General features: G+C 41.4%; 1 protein-coding gene across 1 annotated transcript in view; it reads right to left on the bottom strand.

Annotated features, from left to right (window-relative positions):
• Positions 1-1,232: 1,232 nt before the first annotated feature.
• Positions 1,233-17,393, bottom strand: part of naa25 (N-alpha-acetyltransferase 25, NatB auxiliary subunit) — a 41,988-nt gene continuing 25,827 nt past the window's right edge. Inside the window, exons 14-23 of the mRNA XM_061927496.1 lie at positions 16,389-16,669; positions 16,164-16,315; positions 15,951-16,076; positions 9,911-10,154; positions 5,242-5,365; positions 5,109-5,174; positions 4,953-5,050; positions 4,772-4,882; positions 4,567-4,707; positions 1,233-2,450 (exon numbers count right to left, since the gene is read on the bottom strand). Of these exons, the coding sequence (XP_061783480.1) occupies positions 2,328-2,450; positions 4,567-4,707; positions 4,772-4,882; positions 4,953-5,050; positions 5,109-5,174; positions 5,242-5,365; positions 9,911-10,154; positions 15,951-16,076; positions 16,164-16,315; positions 16,389-16,669 (1,466 nt within the window). The 3' untranslated portion in view covers positions 1,233-2,327. The remainder of the gene's footprint in view (positions 2,451-4,566; positions 4,708-4,771; positions 4,883-4,952; positions 5,051-5,108; positions 5,175-5,241; positions 5,366-9,910; positions 10,155-15,950; positions 16,077-16,163; positions 16,316-16,388; positions 16,670-17,393) is intronic.

The following is a 17,393-nucleotide window of genomic DNA, read 5'->3' as shown; positions in this document are numbered from 1 at the left end:
TCCCTAGAGGGGGGGGGGGGTTACCCACATATGCGGTCCTCTCCAAGGTTTCTCATAGTCATTCACATCGACGTCCCACTGGGGTGAGTTTTTCCTTGCCCTTATGTGGGCTTTGTACCGAGGATGTCGTTGTGGCTTGTGCAGCCCTTTGAGACACTTGTGATTTAGGGCTATATAAATAAACATTGATTGATTGATTGATTTTTATTAAAAAAAAAAAAAAAAACTAAAAAATTCCAAAAGGTCCCCAATCATCAAGTGCCAAAAGTTACACATAACATTTTTTTTTACAATTCCAACGCTTAGATCTTAAGTTAATTTAGAGATTTATCTTCTGATTATACATGAGTTTTTAAATGTTTTTTTGTCATAGAAAACTTGTTTTTAAGACAAACAAAAAATATGCAATATTTCCCCCAAAAATTTTTTTACAAGTGGAATATTTGATGTGAAGTAATTGGAGCTTTTGATGCATTTTTATTAAAAAAAATAAAATAAAAATAAAAAAAATCCAAAAGGGCCCCAATCATCAAGTGCCAAAAGATACACACAACATTTTTTTTTACAATTCCAACGCTTAGATCTTAAGTTAATTTAGAGATTTATCTTCTGATTATACATGAGTTTTTAAATGTTTTTTTTGTCATAGAAAACTTGTTTTTAAGACAAACAAAAAATATGCAATATTTCCCCCCAAAATTTTTTTACAAGTGGAATATTTGATGTGAAGTAATTGGAGCTTTTGATGCATTTTTATTTAAAAAAAAAAAAAAAAAAAAAAAATACAAAAAAATTCCAAAAGGGCCCCAATCATCAAGTGCCAAAAGTTACACATTTTTTTTTTTTTTTTACAATTACAACGCTTAGATCTTAAGTTAATTTAGAGATTTATCTTCTGATTATACATGAGTTTTTAAATGGTTTTTTTTGTCATAGAAAACTTGTTTTTAAGGCAAAAAATATTTCCCCCCAAAAAACATTTTAAACTGGAATATTTGATGTGAAGTAATTGGAGCCTTCAGTCAATAATTCATAATGACTTTTGATTCATTCTTTTTTTGAGTAAAGAGTTTTAAAGAAAAAGTAGCCTTCATGGCAGCTTTGTTTTATTAGTGTCAACATTTCACCTTTATAAGCTTTTATTCCACTTTTTAATGGATTTTTCTGCATTTTGAACACCTCGGCTTTAAACAGTCTTGAACAGCAACGATTCAAACAGTCCAACACAAGTCCCACATTTACTATTTTATTTAAAAAAAAAAAAAAGCTTTGACATTCCAGTGTTTCTGTTTTTTTTTCCATTTTCTAACAAAGGCGGATAATGAGATGACACTTGCAGATTGTCAATCATTGCGCTCGGACCTCAACATTCTCCACTCACTCAGATGACAACATGAGATTGTGAGAGAGTGAGCCAGGTTCTTCATAAAAACACTTCTTTCATCATGAAACTGGGAGATTTCTCATTTCTCACCAAAGGAAATTGAGATAACTTAGATTCTTTCTTTCTTTTTTGCTCAGATAACATCCATTTAAAATGTGTTGTATATTGAAGGAGCGTTAAGTTAAATATAGTGTTTTAACAGCGTTTAAAACGTCCATCTTGCTGGTCAACATGTTCTCAGAAGATTGAGTTGACCGATTCTGAGGTGACATAGAATGACGGAACACTAACACACACATGTATTCTCTCTCTCTCTCTCTCTCACATACACTCCGAACTTTAACTTCCCGTGTTATTTACAATCAGGTCCAAATTTCACAGAAGACAGGACCCACTCAGATCAGTTCTGATGTTAAAAAAAAAAGGTTGCACTTGTCATCATGAAGTCTACGCAGCGGTTTGAGGATTGTTTTCCAGATTTAAAACAATCTGCTGGTTGGCGAGGAGGTCATGTGTGACCGGGAAGAAGTGACAGGAACCAACTAAAAACAAAAATCCACTCTTTTATAATACTGCAACTACGGAGGCGGTTCACTTCCTTCACAGCCAGACAAAAAGTAAATAAATCTTCAGTTTGATGGAGACTTCTTATGAGGTTTGTTGCACACAAAGTGAGGGAACGTGACTGACCGACCAAAACAAAAAAATAGTGGTTTATTGTGTTTTATAGTCGCTCGCTATGTACAATAATTTACTAGTTTGTCTAAAAGAGCCTACTTAGCATAATAAGGTCTCACCACGCACTCGCAGTATGAATCCGTGAGCGGCGCGTGGAAGTTGAGACTGTTCCAGAAATGTGCTGACTGGACACAAAAACACAATCCAGGTGATAGAAAAAAAAAAAAAAAAAAAAAAAAGCCACTTGGGGTGAACGTGACGGCTTTTAGATTTTGAGGTTCTTTAGCGTTTCCGCCCTCTTCTTGAGCAGGTCCCCCGCCTCCTGTAGCGAGTGCAGGTGACTGCTCTGCAGCTTGTCCACAGCAGCCTTGGTGAAGGACCATTCCTCCTGGACGCACAGGAAGTACACGTCAGTCACAGGATGTCACCTTCTTGTCGGTGCTTGCCTTCACGCTGTGGGTCATTCCACTCCATTGGTGCCATTTACGTGAACAAAATGAAGAAGTGCAGAATAACACCTGTGACATACTTTTTCTATGTATGCTGATATTAGGGCTGGGCGATGTATGGAATATACTGGATATGTCGCGGGTTTGTCTCTGTGAGATATAGAAAATGACATACCTGCCAACTTTTGAAATCAGAAAAACCTAGTAGCCAGTAGAGATGCGCGGATAGGCAATTATTTCATCCGCAACCGCATCAGAAAGTCGTCAACCATCCGCAATCCACCCGATCTAACATTTGATCAGAACTGCATCCGCCCGCCATCCGCCCGTTGTTATATATCTAATATAGACGATGCAAGGCATTAGTGAGGTTATAAAGCTTTTGCCTGTTAAAGAAAGGAGACTGATCCAATGCAGCACAGACATTCGCGTGCCACGCTGTCACGACCCAGACGCACACCAGTGCGCAATCATATGGGAGCCGCGCTGAGCGCACCTCCAAGCGTGTCTCGCTGCCGGCGACGGCCGGGTATATGGGCCCGACGCTCCAGCGCCATCCATTTTCAGGGCTAGTTGATTCGGCAGGTGGGTTGTTACACACTCCTTAGCGGGTTCCAACTTCCATGGCCACCGTCCTGCTGTCTATATCAACCAGGGTGAGCCCCACCCCTTTCGTGAGCGCACTGCGCGCGGAGTGACCCCTGTTACGCGCCCCCGGCAACAGGGGTGGCGGGCAGGTAAGCTGCGCGGGCGGAGCGCGCGGAGTGACCCCTGTTACGAGCCCCCGGCCACGGGGGTGGCGGGCAGGTAAGCTGCTTACCTGCTGCGCGTGACGCCGGCCGCGGCGAAGGCGGACGAGGCGGGGTGTCGGTGCGGTGGGCGCGGTGGTGACCCTGGACGTGCGTCGGGCCCTTCTCGCGGATCGCCTCAGCTATGGCTCCCGGTGGGGCCCTCTCGGGGGAAGGGGCCTCGGTCCCGGACCCCGGCGAGGCGTCCCTTCTCCGCTCCGTAAAAGTGTCCATCTCTTCTTTTTTTCTTCTTCTGTTGTGGCATATGCTGCAGGTGCCTGCTCGTTTTTCGTATGTGGGTAACAACATTTAACTATGTATATATATTTCCCAATTGGTTTAACTGCCACCCGCCTGAATCTATTTAAAATCTTTTTTTTTTTTTTTTTCAACCGCCCGACCCGACCCGCGGATAAAATTTAATTTTTTTAAATTTCATCCGCCCGATCCGCGGACTCCGCGGTTGTGCCCGCAAACCGCGCATCTCTAATATATATATATATATATATATATATATATATCCCCGTGACCCCGTAGGGAATAAGCGGTAGAAAATGAATATATATATATATATATATATATATATATATATATATATATATATATATATATATATATATATAAAATAAATACTTGAATTTCAGTGTTCATTTATTTACACATATACACACACATAACACTCATCTACTCATTGTTGAGTTAAGGGTTGAATTGTCCATCCTTGTTCTATTCTCTGTCACTATCTTTCTAACCATGCTGAACACCCTCTCTGACGATGCATTGCTGTGTGGCACGCACAAAAGTGCTTTCATCAAATGCACTAGATGGCAGTATTGTCCTGTTTAAGAGTGTCACAACATTGCTGTTTACGGCAGACGGACTGCTTTACTGTAGACGTTCTTTATATTGTGGGAAAGCGGACTCAGGTCCGCATGGAGCTGGATGGAGCGTGGCCTCCAGCTCCGCCTGAATTTCGGGAGAAAATATGTCCTGGGAGGTTTTCGGGAGAGGCGCTGAATTTCGGGAGTCTCCCGGAAAATCCGGGAGGGTTGGCAAGTATGAAATATCCAGATATATATGGTGTATCGTGACATGGCCTAAAAATATCCAGATATTAAAAAAAGGCCATATCACCCAGCCCTAGTTGAGATGATTGAATATTTCATAAATATAATTTACAAACCAGCGCCAACACTGAAAAAGCCACTTCTTCCTGAAGTATCAGTCAGTAAAATGAGATGGAATCAACATCAAGTCTTTGACTGACCTCTGTGGATCCTTCCAAGGTTAAAGTTGACAGTTGAATGGCCGTGATGATGACTTCCTGTCCTCGGATGTGCTCCAAGGCTTGGGCCAGCAGGTCCTGCAAGCTGGCGGTCAGCTCCTGGAAGCCACACATGACCGCCGGCTGCAAAGCAAAGTGAGGCGTCAGCCATCACTGTTTTCCCTCAATGAATGCATCAAGACGTCACCTGAGTTGTGCTGGCATCCTTTTTCTTCTTCTTCTTCTTCTGTAGGCTGGTCTTGAGCGGCCGCAGGACCTTGGCGGAGTAACTGGCGACCCAAAAGACCACGCACACCGTCTGCGTGCAGCCACGTGGTCAACATGGAGGAGCGCCACAACAATAAGAGGAGATGCAAACTTCTGCTCACCTCCACAAAGAAGATGAGGTTTTCTAATAAAGATGGTCGGGTTTTTAATTTGCCTTCTTTCATTTCCTGTAAATCTCCTTTGCATTTAGTCAGCATTTCTGCAAACAGGAAGTGCACGTCAGAGAGACGACCATGTGGTCTCAGGAGGAGTCTCACCTTGAAGTTGAACAGCGAGCGACTTGAAGGTGTTGCACATCTGTGTTTGGAGCTCCGACGACTCGTCTGGGAGGACCAGGATAAGTTACACAGCAAAAATGGCGCCCCCGGCGTTTGAGGAGCTCGCACTCACCGAGTCCGACGCCGTCCAGTTTGTGTATGTGGGCCGACAGCTGGAGCGCCGCCGCCTGACACTGACAGCTCCCGCTGGACAGGGCGGCAGCCAGACGGGTGGAGGGGGGTCCCAGGAATGGATACTGTGAGAAAAGACGTGTTGGCGTCACATCATCATCATCATCACATACCTGCCAACTTTTGAAATCAGAAAAACCTAGTAGCCAGGGTCCAGGGGCCGCACAAAGTCCTGGTGGGGGGTTCCTGCGCCCCCCGACGCAAAATGATTATTAGCATTCAGACAGGTTAAAATGTTGCTAAAACCATCACTTTTCTATCAGTCACAGTGACTTTTCAAAACAAAAATATTACAGCAAAAATCATATGGGTTGATTGACATGTTTATTCTGTAAGCTAACTTCAATAGTTTGAAATTATTTTGACAGTTAATGCCAGTTATCCTGTCAACCTTTCACAAGACTTCAATTTGTTAATTGAAAGTATAAACAGTATAAACAACTTTTACAGTAAACAAATGGTAAAACAGTACTAAACAATTCCATAAAAAAAAAAATTGGTGTCAAGCTTGTATAATCTACTGCCTTGTTCAATTGTAAAAAATATTCTGTGCCTAAAATTCACATTTCTATCACAATTATCATACTGTAAACATGGTAAGCTAACTTCATTAAAATTAATAGTCCTGTCAATAGCATGGAATTACAATTCAAATGTAGTTTTTTTGTAAGCCTTTCAAAAGAATTCAAAATATGAAAAATTTATGAAAATGAATTTAAGCCATCAGACACTTGAAAAGTGGCACATCACATCTCTAATGTAATCATTTGAACTTTTCAACAGAAATAGCACTGCAAAAATATTAAGGACATACTTCTGTATTTTGGTAGTTATGCTGTCAACATTTAGCAAGATTTCTTCAACTTGGACTTGAAAGCATAAATAGTATAAACACTTTTAACAGTATAACAGTACTAAACAATTCCAATAGATAACATTGGTGTCATTACCTTTTTGTTTGCTCAATTATTGCCTCCGTAAATAAAACTTCGGCATTTATCACATCCAAAGAATCTGTTTGGGCGACGAAAAACGTTGAAAGCTTTCCACTTGTACCGAAATCTGTTACCCATCGGAATTTGTAACTCCAGGGGGCGATGTTCCCATGGCGTTTGTTTGATGGTTAAACGGCAAGCCCAAAGAGGAGGAGAAGAAGAACGCGTAAACTATCCTTAATGCTGAAACGTCAGTTGTCAGAATTTCAGCATTAATAAATTACACATATTCTGGAAATCAATGACTTGCTTTCATTATAGTATGAGTCCATTGTATCAGCTGTTGATTCTCTCTCACACACATACATTTTCCGGATTAAAAGCTATCATGGAATGAAACGTCAGTTGTCAGAATTTCAGCATAAATAAATTACACATATTCTGGAAATCAATGACTTACTTTCATTATAGTACGAGTCCATTGTTATTACCGTATTTTCCGCACTATTAGCCGCACCTAAAAACCACAAATTTACTCAAAAGCTGACAGTGCGGCTTATAACCCGGTGCGCTTTATATATGGATTAATATTAAGATTCATTTTCATAAAGTTTCGGTCTCGCAACTACGGTAAACAGCCGCCATCTTTTTTCCCCGTAGAAGAGGAAGTGCTTCTTCTTCTACGCAAGCAACCGCCAAGGTAAGCACCCGCCCCCATAGAACAGGAAGCGCTTCTTCTTCTACTGTAAGCAACCACCCGCCCCGGTAGAAGAAGAAGAAGCGCGCGGATATTACGTTTCATTTCCTTTGTGTGTTTACATCTGTAAAGACCACAAAATGGCTCCTACTAAGCGACAGGTTTCCGGTTCATGAAAAGACGCAATCTCTCCATCCGCACACGGACTACTATTTCACAGCAACTGCCTAAAGACTTTCAAGAAAAGCTGGCTACTTTCCGTGCATATTGTAAAAACAAGATAGCTGAAAAAAAGATCCGGCCAGAGAACATTATCAACATGGACGAGGTTCCACTGACTTTTGATATTCCTGTGAACCGCACTGTGGATACAACGGGAGCACGTACGGTGAATATTCGCACCACAGGGAATGAGAAGTCATCCTTCACTGTGGTTCTAGCTTGCCATGCTAATGGCCAGAAACTTCCACCCATGGTGATATTCAAAAGGAAGACCTTGCCAAAAGAGACCTTTCCAGCCGGCGTCATCATAAAAGCTAACTCGAAGGGATGGATGGATGAAGAAAAGATGAGCGAGTGGTTAAGGGAATTTTACGCGAAAAGGCCGGGTGGCTTTTTTCATGCAGCTCCGTCCATGTTGATATACGACTCCATGCGCGCCCACATCACGCTGGTTTTTAATATATTATTAAAGTTTGACTGACCTATCCGACTGTTTTTTTGACATTCCTTTAGCGCAGTTAGATGCGGCTTATAACACGGGGCGGCTTATAGGTGGACAAAGTTTTGAAATATGCCGTTCATTGAAGGCGCGGCTTTTAACCCAAGGCGGCTTATGGTGCGGAAAATACGGTATTAATGCTGAAATTCTGACAACTGACGTTTCAGCATTAAGGATAGTTTACGCCATTTACGCAAGCGTTCTTCTTCTCCTCTTTGGGCTTGCCATTTAACCATCAAACAAACGTCATGGGAACATCGCCCCCTGGAGTTACAAATTCCGATGGGTAACAGATTTCGGTACAACAACGGCATTAGACTTGTGTTTTTTTGTCCCAACGTGGTCTTTTACATCGCTAATTCCTCCGTGTCCGATCGAAAAATCTTGTCTGCACAAGGTGCAATTCGCGTAGTTTTCACCCTTTTTGGAACGGATAATTATTCCCGGATAGGCTTTTGAATATTCTTCACGGAATGACTGCGGTTTTCTTTTCGGTTTAAGACTCGTATGCGATTTTTCTCCGGCTGATTCCATGATCGTTCGCTCGTTTGGAAACAATGGCCTCGTGCTTGGCAGCGGTGCTATAAATAGCCTCGCGCATGGCATTCGGAATGGCTCGATAGGAAGTTACGGGAAGCAGTGTCGATTGTCATTGTTGTTACGCGATTTCGTGAATAAAACTTAAAAAAAAATTTTTTTTTAATTAATGAAAAACCGTATTTTTTTATCACTGCAACCGTAACCCGGAATAGGTTGATGAAAACCGTACTAATTACGGGAAAACCGGAGTAGTTGGCAGTAAGGCTGAAACGACGCGTCGACGTAGTCGTCATCGGTTACGTAAATACGTCGACGCCGTTTTTGTGCGTCGGCGCGTCCCATATTTACGTCACTCTACTTTACTGTCATGGCGGAGCGCAAAGCAGACGATGCGAGCGAGGGGAAAAAAGCACGCCAAAAGTCGTCAAAAGTGTGGGAGTATTTCAATAAACGGCCTAATAATGTTGTTGTATGCACACTGTGTCGAGCGGAAATGGCCTATCATAGCAGCACAACGGCTATGAACGAACATTTGAAAAGAAAACCCCCGACAGCGTTCTTGCCATCACCATCAACAAGTCAATCGTCCGCGTGCGTATACGTTGTCATTATTACACAAAAACATGAATGTGTCATTTGTATCTGCGTTGTAAATTCATAAACTAAAGAACCGTTTCGCTCTGAGAGGCGCGTTTGGCGTGCCTGTTCAGTGTTTACAAAGACGCGCTCCTCTTTAACGCTGTGGAGAGGCGGCGGCGGCGGCGAGCGAGCGGCGAGGCGGGGCGCGCCGGGAGCGACGCCGCAATCGTGCCCAGGTGCGCGATCCGCGCAGTTGGAAGAGAAAAGACTGTGTAAAATTAAAAGATTGTAAACCTGGCAAAGCCGTCTGGCGTTCAGTCTGTCGGTCCTGAAAGAACCCCACGGCACAAGACGTGTCACAAACGCTAACGTTAATTAGTTGTGCAAATACCTTTTACAACATTAACAGTTACATATACTATGTACAAACCAACAATTAACTTTCACTTTAATCATACTATCATTGTTGTGTTATTGAGCAAAATAAGCAATACTTTTACTTTTGTTGAAATGTTTACACTGTACACTTTTTTGTATTGGATGTTTAGCTTTATTTTTGCACATTTTAGCAAATAAGCAATACTTTTACTTTTGTTGAAATGTTTACACTTGTTACAGAATATTTCCGTTTTGCACTTTTTTGTATTGGATGTTTATCTTTATTTTTGCACATTTTAAAGCAAAATAAGCAATACTTTTACTTTTGAAATGCTTATACTATTCCAGAATATTAAGATTTGCACTGGATGTTTACTTTTATATTTGCACATTAAAAAGCAAATAAGCTACTTTTAATTTTGTTAAATGTTAAAAGTTTTAAATGTTTACATTGTTACAGAATATTTTGTCATGTTGTTGTCAATGTTGACTGAGTGGCCATACTTTTTTTTTTGTAAATAAAAGCCATGCCTTTTGAAAAAACTGGCCTACATTTATTTTTTCCTCTTCATTTTAAATAAAAAAAAAAAATCGGTAAAAGGAAAAATAATCTATAGATTAATCTAAAAAATAATCTATAGATTAACCGATTAATCGAAAAAATAATCTATAGATTAATCGATAGAAAAATAATCGTTAGCTGCAGCCCTAGTTGGCAGGTATGTCATCATCAGGTGATCACATGGTCTCTCTTACGCACCTGCTTGCGTTTCTCAGCCAGCTGAGCGGCCGTCTGCAGAGTCTGGTGGAGCTGCGCCAGGAGGCCGTGCAGGCCAGACGCCTTGTCCCCCACGCCGTTCTCGGTGGCCAGCTCAGAGTTTAGCAGCGAGGGTTTATGTCCCAGCGTAGCCAGCGAGGTGAGGAGGCGGAGCGTGAGAGAACGTATCCGCAGCCAGATGCACTCGTCCTCCAGGGAGTGCTGCCGGTGCTCGTCAGTTAACCGCCTGTGACAGCAAGACACCACCTTAAGTTCCCAGGGTTTCCCATACGGTCATATACCTTTTACTACAAGTTTAAACAATCATTTTTGTTAGCCTGTCAATATGCCAGCAGCATAGGAACCAAACTTTATCCTGCAAACTTTTTCCAGTTTATACCAAACTGTACTGTTGATATAAGATGATTCCTACATGTCTTCATACTGTAAGTATATTAATTAGGGATGTCCCGATCCAGGTTTTTGCACTTACGATCCGATACCGATATTGTTTTTGCACTTCCGATCCGATACCGATACTGACCGATACCGATACTGACCGATAATGGCCTATCCGAGCATGTATTAAAGTTTAAAGTTATTTAGCCTACTTTGTTGTCAGAATCATGTTGAAAAGGGTTTTAGTACTCTTGATAACAACTAGCCAGCTGAATTAGGGGAGTTTGAATAATACACAATGTCTGGTAACAAGAAACTGACCTGTTTATTCAAGGATAAACACAAAATAGACAAAATTATACATGACAAACAGAAATGGCATCATTGAAACAAGGGCTGGGCGATATGGCCTTTTTGTAATATTGCGATATTTTAAGGCCATATTGCGATACACGATATATATCTCGATATTTTGCCTTAGCCTTGAATGAACACTTGATGCATATAATCACAGCAGTATGATGATTCTATGTGTTTTGATTGATTGATTGAGACTTTTATTAGTAGGTTGCACAGTGAAGTACATATTCCGTACATTTGACCACTAAATAGTAACACCCGAATAAGTTTTTTAACTTGTTTAAGTCGGGGTCCACTTAAATTGATTCATGATACAGATATATACTATCAGATATATACTATCATCATAATACAGTCATCACACAAGATAATCACATTGAATTATTTACATTATTTATAATCCAGGGTGTGGAGGGGGGCGCCGGATGTAAGTGTCAAAAAGACAGCCAAAAGAGTTTGATATGAGAATAAATCTAAAGTTAAAATATAGGGTAGAAATGCATCCATTTGCAGGAAATGTAGTTTTGATTTTCAACATTTTCTTTCAAGGCTTGCATGTCTACATTAAAACATTCTTCTTCATACTGCATTAATATATGCTACTTTTAAACTTTCATGCAGAGAAGGAAATCACAACTAAAAAAATCACTAATTTTTTCATACGGTGTTGATGTGGAAATTTTTTCCTCGGCATTTTGATGGTGTGGGCGTGTGGCACCGAACGGAGATAAGCGTCTCGACAGACGTTATAATATTTGAACAATGTTGACGAAAACTGTTTTCTCTGTCGTGTCAGTGTGTCAAAAATTGTTATGCGCTCATTTTTTTATTTGATTTTGTGCGTGGCATATAATTGCTATGCGCAGAGGACGCTTAAACAGTGCGCAATTGCACAAGCGCGCACCTTAGAGAGAACGTTGGTCACACGGCTGCGTTAGCATCACAGCTAACGTTAGCCATGCTGCTACCTCTCTGCTCGGGGAGGACGTATACGTATGTGACGTATGCCGTGACAGTATGTGACGTGTGTAAGAAGGTGCGCTTGCTGTCTGTGAGAGGGAGACACAGGAAAGTGTGAGAAGAGCCTGTCATGTAATGCCAGCAGCTAAAAGCAACTGCGTGAGAATCCACAGACCTGTGGATGTGTTGAAGGTGTGCTGGAAAATGCGGAACGGAAGTTAGGGAGCAGCAGAAAAGTGGAATGTACTATTTAAATAGGTGCGTTGGAAAACACGGAGCGGAGTTTTTTTTTTTTTTTAAACTGGATCTAGATCGGCCTTGCCGATACGCATTTTTTTGCAAATATCGGCGGCCGATCCGATCCAAATATCGGATCGGAACATCCCTAATATTAATATAATATAATAATAATATAATTTAAAAAAATATTTTTTATAATTATATTAGTATTAATATTATGTGTTGTCTACCCTGTACTTTTTTGTGTCATTTCCTGAAATAAATGAATAAATAAAAAAATAAAAAGAATGTATGTTAATGCACATTCCTTTGTGTGCTTAGTTTCACTGGAACTTTATTGTGAACATACTCATTTGAAGGATAGTATGTTAATCCAAATTCCAACATTTAGGGAGGCCAAAATCCACCCACCCATCCATTTTCTACCGCTTGTCCCTCCCGGGGTGGCGGGGGGTGCTGGAGCCTATACCAGCTGCACTCGGGTGGGAGGCCAAAAATAATATATGTAAATAAAGCAGGGCTTTATAAAGTGCGACGCGTGTCATGTTGTACTAACAAAATGAGCAGCAACAATCGAAAAATACAGCAAACTAATTTAATGTAATGACAACAAAAAGATATGTTGGCACCTCACGATTCGATTCAGAATCAATTCAAGAGGATTCTTGTAATCTACTATTTCATATATACAGTAAATTATAACAAAACCTTTTCAAAACGAGTTACAAAAAGCTGCTGACGTACGACTTATATGCGCAGTGTTGGCTTGTCCCTCTCTGGGTGGCTGGAATTTTTTTAATTTTATTTACAAAGCCTCGGGATCCCCCGGGAAGAGCTAGACCAAGTGTCTGGGGAGAGGGAAGTCTGGGCTTCTCTGCTTAGGCTGCTGTCCCCGCGACCCGACTTCAGATAAGCAAAAGAAGATGGATGATTATTTACAAAAAACACAAAATGTTCATCAATCTAGTAAGAGACAATAGTGCAACTCCAACACAATGCCAGCTTTACAATACTAGAAATTAACAAAGCAATTGAGATGACACACATACTAGGGATGTCCCGATCCGATATTTGGATCGGATCGGCTGCCGATATTTGCCAAAAATTGCATATCGGCAAGGCATGGGAAAATGCCGATCCAGATCCAGTTTAAAAAAAAAACTCCGGTCTGTGTTTTCCAACGCACCTATTTAAATAATACATTCCACTTTTCTGCTGCTACGTAATTTCCGTTCCGCATTTTCCAGCACACCTTCAACACATCCACAATTCTCACGCAGTTGCATTTAGCTGCTTGCATTACACGACAGGCTCTTCTCACTCTTTCCTGTGTCTCCCTCTCACAGACAGCGAGCGCACCTTCTTACACACGTCACGTCATACGTCACATACGTATACGTCCTCTCCCAGCAGAGAGCGAGGTAGCGGCATGGCTAACGTTAGCTGTGATGCTAGCGCAGCCGCTAAGGTGCGCGCCTGCTCAAGCGTCCTCTGCGCACGGCAAATCTATGCCACGCACAAAATCAAATAAAAAAATAAGCGTATAACAATTTTCGACACACGGACAAGACAGAGACAACAGTTTTTGTCATCATTGTTCAAATATTGTGACGTCTGTCGAGACGCTTATCTCCATTCGGTGCCACACGTCCACACCATCAAAATGGCAAAAACTTCCACATCAACACCGTATGAAAAAATTAGTGATTTTTTAGTTGTGATTTCATTCTCTGCATGAAAGTTTAAAAGTAGCATGTATTAATGCAGTATGAAGAAGAATGTTTTAATGTAGACATGCAAGCCTTGAAAGAACATTTTGAAAATCAAGACTACATTTCCTGCAAATGGATGCATTTCTACCCTATATTTTAACTTTAGTTTTATTCTCATATCAAACCCTTTTGGCTGTCTTTTTGACACTTACATCAAGCGCCCCCCTCCACACCCTGGATTATAAACAATGTAAATAATTCAATGTGATTATCTTGTGTGATGACTGTATTATGATGATAGTATATATCTGATAGTATATATCTGTATCATGAATCAATTTAAGTGGACCCCGTCTTAAACAAGTTGAAAAACTTATTGGGGTGTTACCATTTAGTGGTCAATTGTACGGAATATGTACTTCACTGTGCAACCTACTAATAAAAGTCTCAATCAATCAATCAAAACACATAGAATCATCATACTGCTGTGATTATATGCATCAAGTGTTCATTCAAGGCTAAGGCAAAATATCGAGATATATATTGTGTATCGCAATATGGCCTTAAAATATCGCAATATTAAAAAAAGGCCATATCGCCCAGCCCTAGTTCAATGATGCCATTTCTGTTTGTCATGTATAATTTTGTCTATTTTGTGTTTATCCTTGAATAAACAGGTCAGTTTCTTGTTACCAACCATTGTGTATTATTCAAACTCCCCTAATTCAGCTGGCTAGTTGTTATCAAGAGTACTAAAACCCCTTTCAACATGATTCTGACAACTAAGTAGGCTAAATAACTTTAAACTTTAATACATGCTCGGATAGGCCAGTATCGGTCAGTATCGGTATCGGTCAGTATCGGTATCGGATCGGAAATGCAAAAACAATATCGGATCGGAAGTGCAAAAACCTGGATCGGGACATCCCTAACACATACTAAAAAAAAGTACCCCCCCAAGAAAGAAATAACAATACAATTAATATTTTAATTTAAAACATTTATTTAAAAAAAATACTTATCGATTCTCGAAAATTAGGTATCGATTTAGAATTGGAATAAATGAAAACCGGCAATTGGATGTGAATCGATTTTTTTGAGCGCCCTTACTAATTACAGAAATATGTCTTTAAATATGTTAAAAACTTTTTTAGTCTTAAAAAAAAAAAAAGTCAGCGTGTCAAAGCCAAAGATGGCAGTTTGCCATGACATCATTTTGACAGCCTCACAAATTGATTGCCGGTCTGTGTAGCAGTGGTTCCATCAAAGAAACTTTTATTAACACCAGCAGTCAGCAAAGGCCATGAGAGGAACAAGCACTTCAGAATCAACTGTGTGTACCGTATTTTCCGCACTATTAGCCGCACCTAAAAACCACAAATTTACTCAAAAGCTGACAGTGCGGCTTTTAACCCGGTGCGCTTTATATATGGATTAATATTAAGATTCATTTTCATAAAGTTTCGATCTCGCAACTTCGGTAAACAGCCGCCATCTTTTTTCCCGGTAGAACAGGAAGCGCTTCTTCTTCTACGCAAGCAACCGCCAAGGTAAGCACCCGCCCCCATAGAACAGGAAGCGCTTCTTCTTCTACTGTAAGCAACCACCCGCCCGCGTAGAAGAAGAAAAAGCGCGCGGATATCACCGTACGTTTCATTTCCTTTGTGTGTTTACATCTGTAAAGACCACAAAATGGCTCCTACTAAGCGTCAGGGATCCGGTTCATGAAAAGACGCAATCTCTCCATCCGCACACGGACTACTATTTCACAGCAACTGATATTCCTGTGAAACGCACTGTGGATACAACGGGAGCACGTACGGTGAATATTCGCACCACAGGGAATGAGAAGTCATCCTTCACTGTGGTTCTAGCTTGCCATGCTAATGGCCAGAAACTTCCACCCATGGTGATATTCAAAAGGAAGACCTTGCCAAAAGAGACCTTTCCAGCCGGCATCATCATAAAAAGCTAACTCGAAGGGATGGATGAAGAAAAGATGAGCGAGTGGTTAAGGTAAGTTTAAGTTTACGCGAAGAGGCCGGGTGGCTTTTTTCACGCAGCTCTGTCCATGTTGATATACGTATGTTTGTGATTGCACATTTGCGTACATTTTGGGAGTGAACAGAGTTGTTAGAACGCTGGTTTTTAATATATTATTAAAGTTTGACTGACCTATCTGACTGTTTTTTTGACATTCCTTTAGCGCAGTTAGATGCGGCTTACAACACGGGGCGGCTTATAGGTGGACAAAGTTTTGAAATATGCCGTTCATTGAAGGCGCGGCTTATAACCCAGGGCGCCTTATGGTGCGGAAAATACGGTATGTGTGTGTGTGTGTGTGTGTATGTGCGTGTGTGTGCGCGCTTTACCGCTCTTTGGGGTCCCAGCAGGTGAAAACTGTGAGGTCTCTGTTGTCCCTCATGTTATCCCAGGGAATGTCATCCTCCTCTGCAGACAAACACATGGCCTTCACACTCTCCTCCAGACTCAACACACTGGAAAACAACATTTTACAACAAGACATCACAATTGTGCGGTGCATGGTTTGTTGGAGCGCGTGCATGCGTGCAGAGTGTTCTCACATGTCGGCCTCCAGGAACAGATCCAGCAGCATCCTCTCGGTGCGGACCTGGGCGAAATGCAGCGACTGGTTCAACCTGTTCCTGAGGGCAATGAACTCTGGGATCTTCTCAAAGGCTCCGTACTTGTACGCCTGGATGATGTACTCTGAGGTCTGTGGAGGGGAAACCACTCGGACGATTAGACGACGTCGGAGGAAAAACAGCTGAGCGACGAGGCTGACTCACATCTTTCTGGTTGGAGTGGAAAAACCTGAGGGAGAAGTTGCAGGCTTGGGATGCGGCGGCAAACTGCCCCAGTGACTCGGCGTAACGTGTCAGGAGGAACCCGATGGTGTCGTGCTGCACGTGCTTGGCGTCCAGGCTGGCGTAGAGGTCCACCACGGGCTCAAAGGCGCCGAGGCGACAGTAGAGGAGCAGCAGCAGCAGCTTGAACTGAGCGTTGGAGGGACTGTTGGACAAGCCCTCCTGCAGGAGGCCCAGACACTGCCACGCCATGTCCTCGTCTCCTACACGCCACATGTCACAACTTGTACAGAAACAGTATGGAGGGTGCTGACTAGGGATGTCCCGATCCAGGTTTTTGCACTTCCGATCCGATACCGATATTGTTTTTGCATTTCCGATCCGATACCGATACTGACCGATACCGATACTGGCCTATCCGAGCATGTATTAAAGTTTAAAGTTATTTAGCCTGCTTAGTTGTCAGAATCATGTTGAAAAGGGTTTTAGTACTCTTGATAACAACTAGCCAGCTGAATTAGGGGAGTTTGAATAATACACAATGGTTGGTAACAAGAAACTGACCTGTTTATTCAAGGATAAACACAAAATAGACAAAATGATACATGACAAACAGAAATGGCATCATTGAACTAGGGCTGGGCGATGACCTTTTTTTAATATTGCGATATTTTAAGGCCATATTGCGATACACAATATATATCTCGATATTTTGCCTTAGCCTTGAATGAACACTTGATGCATATAATCACAGCAGTATGATGATTCTATGTGTTTTGATTGATTGAGACTTTTATTAGTAGGTTGCACAGTGAAGTACATATTCCGTACAATTGACCACTAAATGGTAACACCCCAATAAGTTTTTCAACTTGTTTAAGTCGGGGTCCACTTAAATTGATTCATGATACAGATATATACTATCAGATATATACTATCATCATAATACAGTCATCACACAAGATAATCACATTGAATTATTTACAT

Source organism: Nerophis lumbriciformis, linkage group LG32 (genome assembly GCF_033978685.3).
Source record: "Nerophis lumbriciformis linkage group LG32, RoL_Nlum_v2.1, whole genome shotgun sequence".
Lineage (NCBI taxonomy): Eukaryota > Metazoa > Chordata > Actinopteri > Syngnathiformes > Syngnathidae > Nerophis > Nerophis lumbriciformis.
The sequence above is the reverse complement of the archived record's forward strand: the minus strand, read 5'-3'. Positions and strand labels throughout refer to the sequence as shown.